Source organism: Solanum tuberosum, unplaced genomic scaffold (genome assembly GCF_000226075.1).
Source record: "Solanum tuberosum cultivar DM 1-3 516 R44 unplaced genomic scaffold, SolTub_3.0 scf00096, whole genome shotgun sequence".
NCBI classification, from domain to species: domain Eukaryota; kingdom Viridiplantae; phylum Streptophyta; class Magnoliopsida; order Solanales; family Solanaceae; genus Solanum; species Solanum tuberosum.
Genome location: NW_006239025.1, coordinates 714,324 through 727,057, shown reverse-complemented (window position 1 = coordinate 727,057; position 12,734 = coordinate 714,324). Strand labels below are relative to the sequence as shown.

The 12,734-nt window shown below is 31.7% G+C and overlaps 2 protein-coding genes across 2 annotated transcripts; one reads left to right on the top strand and one right to left on the bottom strand.

Moving 5' to 3' along the window:
* Nucleotides 1-675: 675 nt before the first annotated feature.
* Nucleotides 676-2,902, bottom strand: LOC102602720 (ABC transporter G family member 10). The gene has a single exon (XM_006348227.2). It carries the CDS (start codon nucleotides 2,715-2,717, stop codon nucleotides 855-857), a length of 1,863 nt encoding a protein of 620 aa, XP_006348289.1. The 5' UTR covers nucleotides 2,718-2,902; the 3' UTR covers nucleotides 676-854.
* A 5,186-nt stretch (nucleotides 2,903-8,088) lies between these two features.
* On the top strand, nucleotides 8,089-9,027 carry LOC107060805 (UBP1-associated protein 2C). Its single transcript, XM_015309118.1, has one exon. It carries the CDS (start codon nucleotides 8,089-8,091, stop codon nucleotides 9,025-9,027), a length of 939 nt encoding a protein of 312 aa, XP_015164604.1.
* The last annotated feature ends 3,707 nt before the right edge of the window (nucleotides 9,028-12,734 follow it).

Genomic DNA, 12,734 nt, shown 5'->3' with positions numbered 1-12,734 from the left:
TAGACCAAACTCGACATTCCGGAGCTAACCACGCTGACGGAATTCTCATCCGAGCGCGTTTACTCAGAATGTTGACCAAAGTCAAACTTAGGCTTAAACTTAAAGTTAAAACGCCTAATCGCACCGACTCACACTGAAAGCCTCGGGAGTCAAGTCGACCAAGCTACTAGCCTAAAATGACCCTTCCGGAGCTGATGGAATCGTCAGAATTGGATTCCGATGTCATCTTCTTGAACTTTTGATCGAAAATGATCGTTCAAGGTTCATAAGCTCCAAAACACAAAAACTCACACCAAGACCAAACGAACGACCAGGTGACCGAACTGTCAGTCCCAGCAAATGACTTGGGGTCGATACAGGAACGCTCTAAACGACACACAGAAGGCAAGACACAGAAATGACCAAGAGGGTCATTACAACAATAGTATTCACATGGTCACCAGCAGTACACACTAAACTATACCTATGCCTGAAGGCTATGTTGCTCGGATTCTTCAAAAGTGGTGCTGCACCTGTGTTGGACTGCACTATTGTGGAGGATCCAACAATATTTTTGAAGAGTCTTAGCAAACATAGCCTGAAGGACATAAGATGACATGGATAGTGAATGACAAAGAAATGAGTCTCCTTATGCTGTTGGTTTCCTCCTGGACCAAAGTTTATAGGACCTAATCCTTACAGAATTATAACAGTTGGAAACTTTTATTTCATATGAACTCAGAACATGAAAAATGAATATGAACCTCAATGACTAATACATCTTCTTCAGTGTAAACTACATGTACTTGTCCAATCAATTTAATCATCAGAAAACGAACAAATGAAAACTGTAAAAATACAAAAGAATGAAAAGCCTAGTTTCTGGTTCTGTAACATCTGCACCATAAAATTAGATAACAGAGAACTCTGTAACCCAAGATGAAACTCAGCATCACTGCTAAGTTGGTCCATTTCAGTGATTCTTTGAGGTCTTGCTGTTTCAAGAAGTCAATCGCGAACAACTTGCACTCTCCTCTTTCACTTTCTAAACATCTTTTCCCTCCCTTGCCTCCATACTCATTTATCAAGAAGCACTCGAATGGGTACTTAAACAGACTTAGGTAGTGCATGAAGATCCAGTAACTAGGTATCTTCTCTTTTGAAAGGAAATAGCCTGAGAACAGGAAGAAAGACCCCATCAAGCCAGCTATAATAGATGTTCCCATGATGAAGGTTGGGACAAGTGCGCTGAAACATGCAGTGAAAGAATTTGACATTAAGAGAACTATCCAGACCACCATAGCAAAGTAGAGGAACCCATCCATGCTTCCCCTCAGACCAACGAGCCAGTAAACCGGGACACTGTAGAGAAGCCCAACCATTAAGAGGAATGGAAGAAAGACAATTGTGTTTGCCACAACATAAGAGGATACTCTGTATGCTCCTCTTGAAGTCTCCCTCATAAAGATTGTTCTCTCTTGTAAGAAAATGGGTAAACCTTCTGTCATGGTGGACAGCAAGAATGTTAGACTGAACGCGAAGAATCCTAGTCTTGTTTGTAAAGCAACCTGCCCTAGATTGTTGTCAGCATTCATGAATATTGATCCCAGTATAAAGCCTGCTACCAATGCTTGTATTATTCTGGTTGCAAAAAGTTGCTTGGTTCTGAATATGTTCTTGCAAAATCTTCCTCCTAGTATTGAAATCTCCTCAACGTAGGAATTTGCGTAGGAAGGACACTTATCTACCATATCATTGTGGTTGGAAACTGTAAATCCCTCATCATATTTCCTTAGACTTTCCTTCTTTTCGCCATGATCCTTGATATGGAAATGGACATTGGGAGTTTCTGAAGTATAAATGACAATGCTGCCTGTGACATCAATAGCAAATTCAAGCACATTGATGTGGGGTGGAATCTGTAGACCGGAAAACTTGATCCTCTCTTCGAGATACTCCAACGAGCCATTGTGAAGTACACCCCCATTCGAGAGCAAAACAAGTCGATCAAACAGTTCAAGAATCCGAAAACCAGGTTGATGGATAGTCAAGACAATTGTCTTGCCTTGATGAGCTACCATCACTTGAAGAAGTGATATGACATGAAGTGCTGATGCTGAATCCAGCCCAGAAGTTGGCTCATCAATGAGAATCACAGCAGGATCATGTACTAACTCAACTCCAATCGACACCCTACGCCTTTCACCACCCGAAATTCCCCTGTTTGATCCTCCCCCAACTCTTGCACCAGTAACCTGTTCCAAACCAAGCTCCTTGATCAACACTCCAACTCTATTTGCAGCCTCTTTTTTCCCACCTTGTAGCCTCAGAAGAGCACTATACATGAGTGTTTCTTCAACTGTGAGCAGAGGAAACAAGGCATCTTCTTGTGTCACATAACCAGATAATCTCCGAAAACACTTGGCATTCACAGGATGACCATTAACTAGTACCTCTCCAGTAACTTTTGTTGGTGATATTTTCCCAGCAAGAATCTCTAGCAGTGTTGTTTTTCCAGCCCCACTAGGACCGGCAATAGCTGTAATCTCTCCTGGCCTTGCTTCACAATTTACATCCTTTATGATGAACTTCTGAGGCCTCTTAGGATTCTTGCAACAAAAAATCCAACTGAACTCATCATATAAACTAGGAAGTGCATAGGAAAGATTTTTTGTTTCTATAGTATAAGAACCTTTCTTCTTGCCACCAGAATCCGGTGTCGTGACCGGAAGTTCCATAGTAGAATGAGATGAAAAGAGGGTAGAGAATCAAAATCTAGAGAGGGAGGTGAGAAGATGACAACAAGAGAAGATGAGCTAACACACCAACCATAATAGTCCCTTTGTGTAATATTTGTATGGGAAGAAAATAAAGTTGTTAAGTGTTAAAAAGGAGGTTTCTTGAACCTCTTGACTTTCCCAAAAACTTGTTTGTTGTTGTTGTTGATTATTAGAAGTAAAATGAAGTTTTTTTTTGGTGAATTGAAGCTAATGTGTTTGAAGCATAAAGGAGAAAAAAGAGGTTTCTTCTTTGTGATTAGTCTTGCAGGTAAACTGTATTGTTGACCATGCAGCCTCTTTTCTTGATTGCATAACTAGTCTTTCTTTCTTCTCTACCTGCCACCTCTATTCTTTCTACTTGTCTCCATTCTACTCCTTCCGTCTCAATCTATGTGACATCGTTTAGCTTTGCACGGGGTAAAAAGACTTTTTTAAATGATCGCGGTGTCCGGGTTTGGGTGAGCTTTCACGCATCTCAATTAGTTCCTTTTAAAACTTGTGGTCTAAAACAATCCTTAGATGAAAAAGAGAATTTTAAAGTTAAATTATTTCTAATTATAGTAAGGTGATACTCCCTCTGTCCACTATTAATTGTCATACTTTCTATTTTTAGAGTCAAACTATAAAAACTTTGACTAACATTTTAGGATATATTTTTTCATCGTATTGATATGTAAAAAATTGCAATGTATAGTATTTTTCGTATAGTTTTTGAATATCTAAATTTTTTATTTAAAAAATCAAATTAATGTAATCTAATTTAACTTTGAAAATAAGTCAAATTGACTTTCGAAAAGCGCAACATGACAAATAAAAGTGGACGGAGGGAGCATTTTTTTTGGAACGGACTAAAAAAAAGGTGCCGTATAAAATGGGACGAAGGGAATAATATTTTTTTCTTCCTTTCGAATTTTCTTTTTGACACTTAAATCCATTTACAATCACACAATTGTTTAGGAATTATTAAATCAAAATATCTGCTCCCTATTTAGGAAATTGTGTCATGCAATGAGCTATGTTGTTCAAACTCTTCACTAATGACGATGATTAATCAATAGGTATCGCATCCTATAGTTTTAAAAAGTTCGAGCAACATTCGTTGTGTATTAGGATTAAGGTAAAAACTTATATGCACATAACGTAATTAATAGACACATGTAGTTAATATATTCTTAACACGAAATTATAGATAATTAATACATATTTTCATTTTATTTTATAAGTTAACAATGATAAATTAGTATAGTTTGGTGTAACTATGGGTGAAAATTAATTAGTATAGTTTGGTGTCTCTTCATCCATTAATTAATTAATAAAAACATAAAAGAAAGGTAGATTCAAATTATTAAAATAATCATACCATATTCTTGGTACAACTTAAATGAATATTTTGCTAATATTAGTTTGCTTTATTTAGTTAATCTTAATATAATTCCATAATGATTAGTTGTTAGTCCTAATATGAAATTTGTCCATAAATATCTTATGATAATTTGTTAGAGGGAAGAAGAAAAAAAATAATAATAAAAATGCATTCCTAAATTAGGTCTACATATTTTCCACACGCTTTAGCAATAATAGCATAACATAAACAGTAAATAAAACATCAAAATCCAAACCAACTCTCATCCAAGCAAAATAATGACGTGTCCAAGCAAGCCATCCCTCTAGTAAACAATTTATTTTTCTTAATTAATCGCGATGGTATGTGGACTAGCTTGCACATACCTTGATTATTTCATCGATATCTATTGTCATGTATTTAGCCAATATAAATATTAGACAATTCTCTCTACCGATAAAAGGCAACGTTGTAATTTTTTTCTAGAATCAAGAACTCATAAATTCAAAATAATAACGCTGCCTTTATCCATCAAAACTTTGACAAATATAAAACAATTATCACCCACACAAATTGTTAATTTTTTTTTGTCTCAGCTAGAATTTGAAATGATTCTCTCCACCTCATTGACCATGACAATAAACAAGTATTAGATAAAAGATGTTGTACTTGTCTTGAATTTGGAAGAAACAAAGTAATAGTAATGCAGATATTATTCTTCTGCACTTTTTTAGGTAGAGAGTAGTAATAAAAAAAGTCACAACTTGGACTTATAGGGTTCAATAATATTTTTCAATAGTTAGGTCTTGACAAGTATCAGTGGATAAATAGTAATCAAATATAGGCTCACATATGTGCTTCGTTAAGGGAAGGGCATACATAGTTAGAAACAGTGGCGGAGCTAGAATTTTTAATAAAGAATTTCAAAATTTGAAGAACTAAACACACGAACTAACCGAAGGAGGTGCGACATCTATTATATATACATAAAAAATAATTTTAACCATATATAAATAGTGATATTTTCCGTCTAAGGGGATTCGGATGAACCCCCTAACAAAAGGCTGGCTCCGCCCCTGGTTAGAAACATATGAATATCAAAACCATGGATGGACTTGTACCTAAAGATCTGACTTAGTGATCAATAAAGTGGTTGAGAATCATAAGATTTCAGGTTCAATTCTCAACAAAGACATTAAATGCCACTAGGGAAATCTATCCTAGCCCGAACACCACGGTCATTTAAAAAAAAAACTCTATATAGCCCAATGATTAAGGTCAAAATGACTTGAAAATATCAAAAACTAGATTATTTTATTTTTTTGGGTATTAATATAAGAAAATATCATTTATTATACTGTAATACATTTATATTAGTTGTTGAATCGTTGTAACTTATGAGTAACTTCTCAAAAAGTCATACCAAGGAACTAAGATGAATTTGATTTTATTTGGTTGATTATATATGTGGTATAGCTAGTTTTAGTTTTAAAATCTTTCATAAATTACTACTTATAATATTTATTTAGTTGGTCGAATAAGAAAAAATAATTATTGCATAGTTTACTGCAGTGCTTAATTGACTGTATCAAATAACACTCACATTGAGTTACGAAGGATTTATGTATTATTTATACGCGATAAAATATGGAATAAGAATATAGGTATTACTTATTAGCAATACAAGAACTAGAGTATTTAAGAGAAAATTGTGAGTAAATCTCATCTTTATAGTATTAATAATAATTCCTTTATTGTGTTAATCGCCGCATAACACTTCATTTATCTACACCACATATAACAATTTGTTATTTATTAATTAATCACCATATTGCTCGTCAAATGGCTGTATCATTAATTCATAACGTCTAAATTTTGAATTTGTCGTTATAGTTTTATCATCTCATTATGCAATATAGTGAACGCGAAATTGATCATTTTTCATTTGTTTGCTTTTTTCTATCATATGCAAATCCTATTTAGTGCTATGTTGACTGCTTTAGGCCTACAGTCTATTTCTGTAAGTTTTCCATTTTTGTTACCAAATTTAATCTTGCAGTTATGTAGAAAGCAATAATTATTACTCTCTCCGGTTTATATTATATTATATATGGACGATATTTTTACATAATCAAGAAGACAATAATATTTTCTTTCTATTTTACGTTTATTTAAATAAGTTAATCTTACGTAATGAAGAAATCATATTAAATTGATACTACTTAATCGATCATAATTTTGTGGAAATATTTTTTACTTTCTAGGGATGAACAATTTTTTTAAGAGATGCACTCAAGCTTAAAACATTATGTAATATGGAGTAAAGGAAGTAGTTTCTTTTAAAACACCATCGTATAAAATGAAACAGACTTACAGAGGCAATATAAATAATCGTAGAATATGAGGTTTTAAATCGTTTTTGCTTATGTCCAACAAATTACAAGCAAAAAAAAAGAAAGTACTACACACATAACACTTTTTACAATAACATTTATGAACTAAATTTAATTCCATTAATCTTGCAGAATTTTTTTTTTGAAAATTTGCATCAAATATATCGAGCTACTGAAAGTGCAAGGAAAGGCAAGTAAAATTGCCCCTTTTGAAATCCCATAAATGCATGAAAAGAACCAAAAAAATAAAATAAGTTCTAAAAATATGTATTGTCACTATTACTTGATTAATGTGTTGCGAGGATTTATCATAAATTGACAACTTTACATTCGTTATCAGTCTATCACAATTCTTCTCTTTTATCCAGGTTTGAAATCGATAGTGTGAGCAAAACTCATTTATCAGAGTTTTATATGCTAGTAGAAATATAATATAGTGGACTTCTAACTAGTACGTTTCGTTTCTTATTTTTGAATTTGGTTTAACATTGACTCAAGATGAAGCGATATATTCACTATTTATTCTTATAATCAACCCCAACTAGCTTGAGATTGAAACGTAATTGTTATTGTTGTTACTTTATAATTTAATCAAAATTAAGTTTTTCTTGGAATGCTAATCTGGATGATCTTTTAGGATTTGACAATGCACAGCTTAGCAACCCTATAAACTGATAAGTATTCATCAGCTTTTCGATTATATGTAAAATCAATTGCTTTACTAGTTAATACTATGATTAATTATATTCTGCAACGTTGACTGCCTAGACCTGCAACCAAACAGGGGTTGCACTGGGATGGTTAGGATCTTCCGTCCTTAATCAGGTGTCTCGGATTTGAGTCTTTCGAAATATAATTTTTTTGTTATGAGTGAATCCCTAGAAATAAGTTTTAAAATGCACGAATTCAAATTTAGTCGACTCTAATATGGATATTGGACATTGAATGGAAAAAAATTATCCCACCAACGTATCAAACAGGGGTCATTGTGGGATGGTTAGGATCATCCATCTTTAATGAGATGTCTCGAATTTAAGCCCTTGAAAATGGAAAAAATCTTCTTAGAAGCGCCGGCCCCAGAAATGAATCTTGCAATGTGTGAATACAAATTTAGTCTGCTCCAATGCGGATATCGAACACAGGATGAAAAATCAAAAAAAAAATATCCCACCAACGTACCATAAAGGGGGTTGCGGTGGGATATTATGTCTTAATCAGAGCCCTTACAAATGGAAAAAGTCTTATTAAATGAATCTTACAATGCATGAATATAAATTTAGTCAGCCCCAATGCAGATATCGAAAACCGAAAAAAAAATATCCATCAACATCAGACACGCATTGACATTTAATTCAGCCCTCTTTAAAAACCTTGTTGAAACAATAGAGAAAAATACTCCTAAGAAGCACATCACCTATCTCTCTTCATTGGTACTTCTTTTTTGACTATGTAAAAAATGAGTCAAAATCTTAAATTTGTTTTCACTTCAAAATTCAAAGATCTTTCAAGAATATTTTTTCTTAAATGTTTGCATTTCCTAAATGCATTAGAAATATGGCTAAATTTTCATTTGAACAAAAAAAATGAGCAAAAAATGAGCCTACAAAAGATAAATCAACCTCTTTCTCATGACCAAATCAACAAAATTGTTGAAGGCATCTCTGCTTTAGTCCCCGAGGTACTACAAAGTGTACTTTCGGAGACTAAAACTATGTCATCCCACGATGAATTTACTCATCGTAAACTCTTCATCGGATGTCTCGGGTTTCAAACTACGTCTGAGACTCTCTATCGAATTTTCTCTCCCTATGGAGAAATCGAAGAGGCTTTTGTGGCTATAGATAAATCCGGTGTAAGCAAAGAGTATGGCTTTGTAAATTTCAAAAATGTAGAAAGCGCGATAATGGCATTGAAAGAGCCATATAAAATGATCGATGGTAAAATGACCGTTACAAAAGTTGCTAAATTGAGAACTAGAGTCGTAGAGGACGAGTCTCTACGTACTATTTACCTGTCCAACGTGCCACGTGACATGTTTTCAGGTAAATTGTTGGAGTATTTCTCGTCTTATGGTGTGATAGAAAAGGGTCCATTTGGTTTCGATAAGGAAACAGGAAAATCAAGAGGTTACGCGATTTTCGTGTACAAAACAATTGAAGGTGCAAAATCAGCAATTTATGAACCTAATAAGTGTGTTGATGGATACTATTTGACTTGTGAAATGGCCATTCCGAGGACAATGATGAAAAAATCGCGGGTTGGTCCTAATTTAAATGTCAATTTTGGACCCGATTTTCAAGTCCGTTACAATAATTCAAGATCAAGGTTCAATGGCTGTGGCTCGAGGCCTGAAGTGTCACAAGTTGGTACTCAGTATGCATCTTATCGGGGCAATGGGCAAATGTATGCCCATAAATGTGATTGTGGGCTGGGCCTAAATCACATGGGCTCTGGGCTTTGTTCTAATATGGGCTATGCAGATTATAACCTTTGGGCCTCAGAATTTCCAAGGCCCAAACCATTATGGTATTGATGGTCCATCAAGAAGACTGTTTTAATTTGCTCACGTTTTGCTAGCTAGTAGATATGAGATGAAATAGTTTTATTTAACTAAAGTGTACTAGCTAGGTAGTTTCCTTTTTGAAAGTTGAGAAGAATCTTGATTATGAAGATTTATTAATGTTTTTCATTAGCATCTTGTTGCTTCATATTCCCTATAGTCTCAAAATACTCGTCACTTTTCACTTCACAAGCGTCAAACAATAACGATAACATATCTAATGTAAGGTAAAATGTTTGCCTAGACCGAACTCTACCTTTGTGAGGTGGAGAGAATGTTTCTGATAGACAACAACATAGTAATTATACAAAGCAGATGAGTCGATTTGACTGATTTAAGATTTTAAAATTAAAATTTAGATATTTGAAAACTATATGAAAAGTATTATGTTCTTCTAAAAAAATACATCCAACAAATTCATGTAGTTTGATGAGATACGAAGAGTGACAAAAGATTTCAGATAGAGGGAATATTACTTAATTTTTTCCACGTTTAAGTTATGTAAATTGTCAGTACATAGATTTTTGACAAATCACATCATCACGTTCATTTAGCTTTTAATAACATGTATAGTTTATACTAACGAGCCTTTTTGTAAACATGAAAAATAGAGTAATAACCTGCTAAAGCTAAGTTAAATCGAACTAATAGTGTAAAGAATTATCTACACTATATATATAACTTAAAAATCAATTTATTATTTTTTGGTACAAGTATTAGGGTCTGGATGAAAAAACTGATCTTGATGCATCAAGTCAACAGAGGGGAAAAGGACCAAACATGTCGAATCTGTCACTTTTGAAGGATAGAATTGCTAAATTTGGTCACATCAAGGGCTCATTATTGGTTATGGTGAAGTAGGAGAAATAAACAAAAAAAGAAAGAAAGTTAGAAAAGCTATTCCAACCAGATAAAGGGGACAATGTTGACTCTAAGAAAGGTATATAACATCAAAAGTAAGATATTTTTTTTTAAGTCTGATCTTCGATGATGCTAGGTCTCGGAATAAGTCTGACCTTTAACGATGCTAAAATATAGAAGGATGATTATATTTGTTGTCTATGTTATTATTTTCTTATGTTGATACTCATTTTGTTATATAGATTATTTTTTATATCATTTATATATATCTGAAAAACTTTATTCATACTTCAATCATACCACTAAGTAAATATTTGTTTCATTCTTAAGCAAATGGACATTAATGTTGACATGGTTGTAACTCAATAATCACATGTTTTTGTTTTATTAAAAAAGTTTATCTACTAATTGTAGGTCAAGTTTATCGATACACAAGTGCACACACTCGTTGATATTGACTAATGACTTCAACAACTTTTTTTTCTTGGGGTTCACTAATCATTTTGAAATTTAACTAATTCAAATTTATTTTGAAAAGTTTTTTAATATAGGGTAAAGTATTTCTTATTAAAGTAATTACATGTCTTGAATTTGAATTCGAGATCTTTAGTTAAAAATGAAAAAGTATTTACTAATTTACGATAATTATTTTTCTTTTCAGCTAAAGATAGTACTTAAGCAGTATCTGGCTTATTCTTCTATAATGTTAGTTGTGCTATTACTCATAATATTACTCTTATAGTATATTGTTCTTTGAGTTCGGTTATTATTTGAGATTTTCTTACACTTCAATTATAATTATATCTTGTTATGACTATTGTTTAGAATGATTTGTCGGGATTATTGCATAGCATATTTGGCCATGATTGCCTCTATATTCGTTATTTCTTTATCTACTATATTGCTTTGGATTGTTCTTTCTTGAGTTGAGGTTTTATTGGAAACAACCTCTTCATTTCGAATGTAGTGATAACGTCTATGTACACACTATTCTTTTCAAACCCTACTTTGTGTGATTATATTGGATACATTATTATTGTTAATGAAGATATATGTAAATTTTGAAAATCCCGCGTAAAAAATGTTAAAACATATCTTATCTAATCTCCTAACATATTACCAATAAATTGTAATCTATCATTCAAAATTATTGTACTACTTTTTAAATTTAAGAAAACGTACCAATGAAATTTCCACAAATAATTAATTAGAGGGCGATTTTATAATTATCAATACAAAAGAGAAAAACAATTTTGCACCAAAATAAAGGTTGAGAATCAATTCAAAAAATCACTTGCACACAATATGTGTATGATATATCAAATAAAAAGATACATAATACAATATATTTATTTATAAATAAACTTTTTATACTAAATCATTGTTACTTCCATATGTATCTCGATTTTTTTTTTTTTTTTTTTTTTTTTAATTTCTATCATTGCCACTGAGAAACAATTACAATTAGGAATGAGTTGATGAGTGATCCAAAAAGTCAAAAGATATCGAATACCTACTTATAATACAATAGATATAAACAAAACAAAAAGTGAACTTCCTATTAACATTAGGAAATTGCTTGGAAATTTTCATTTACTCCATAAGAACACAAAACTCCAACAAAATTTTCTGAAATTTCCTGGGAATTGTTAAGAATATATATAGCGAAATTCTTGTACAACTCAAAACCCCTTTTCCTAATTCATTAGTTTCTTAATAGTATGGATGTCAAAATTAAAAAAAGAGCATTATGTTTATTTAATTTCTCATAAATTCTAAAAAAACCCTATTATAATCGATTATAATTTAATAATTAATTTTTTTTAATGAACAATATAAGATTTCTTGTAATATATTGTAAGACAAGAATAAACATATATAAATTATTGTACGTTACATAACAAGATAAATATTTAAATTTCTCTTATTGATTAGTTTTGAAAACTTTTTTAATAAAATCAATTGTTACACAAATCGTAAAAATTATCATAAAAGTGTTTAAAAATAAAATTAAGACTTCACTTCATTGAATATGTTAGTTAAAGCATCATTTTTTTCACTTGTATAATATTTTGTAATATTTTTTAATTACAAAATCAATATTATAGTAATTGTTAGCTTTTAGAAGAGGTTTAAAGTTAAGAAAACATCTTTTTAATTTTTAATTATTTAATAATCTAATTAGTTTGAGCTTTAAATGTGTAGTTGAACATCTCAAAGAATTGAAGACAATCTTACAAGATCAGTATTAAAACATGGTTGATTCAAATTGGAGTGAATTAGATGAATTAAGAAATAAAAAGTAACTATAGATTTAATTGTCTACTATGTTTAATTATATATAATCACAACAATAATGAAATTTCAATGTGCATAATTAGTAAGAGATTAGCAACAAACTATTGAGAAAAAATTAATTAATAGTAACAATAAATACATTTTTTTAATATTCTACTTAGGTGTCGTTTGGTAGGGAGTATTGGGAGAAATTGAGCTTGTATTACGTATGGTATTATTTACCACTGTGCTTGATAGGAATTTTTGGCCTATGTATGACTAATACATGAATTAGTTATATACCCTACAAGGTATTAGAGATTGTATAACTAATACTTTTCATTTGATGGTATTAATACCACGTGATTAATTTATGTAAAGATAAAAATACCCCTCAAATCTTTTTGAATATTTTATTTATTTTCTTGATTTTATGTTTTATATTGCTTACAAGTTTTATTATTTAGAAAAATTTGTTTGTTGATAAATAAATCCAACACAAATCAATACAATATTTGAAATGCGAGTTGTTTAACATTTAC

Coding starts and splice junctions, on each gene's coding strand:
- LOC107060805 (XM_015309118.1), top strand. CDS start 8,089: ATGAGCCTACAAAAGATAAATCAACCTCTTTCTCATGACCAAATCAAC.
- LOC102602720 (XM_006348227.2), bottom strand. CDS start 2,717: ATGGAACTTCCGGTCACGACACCGGATTCTGGTGGCAAGAAGAAAGGT.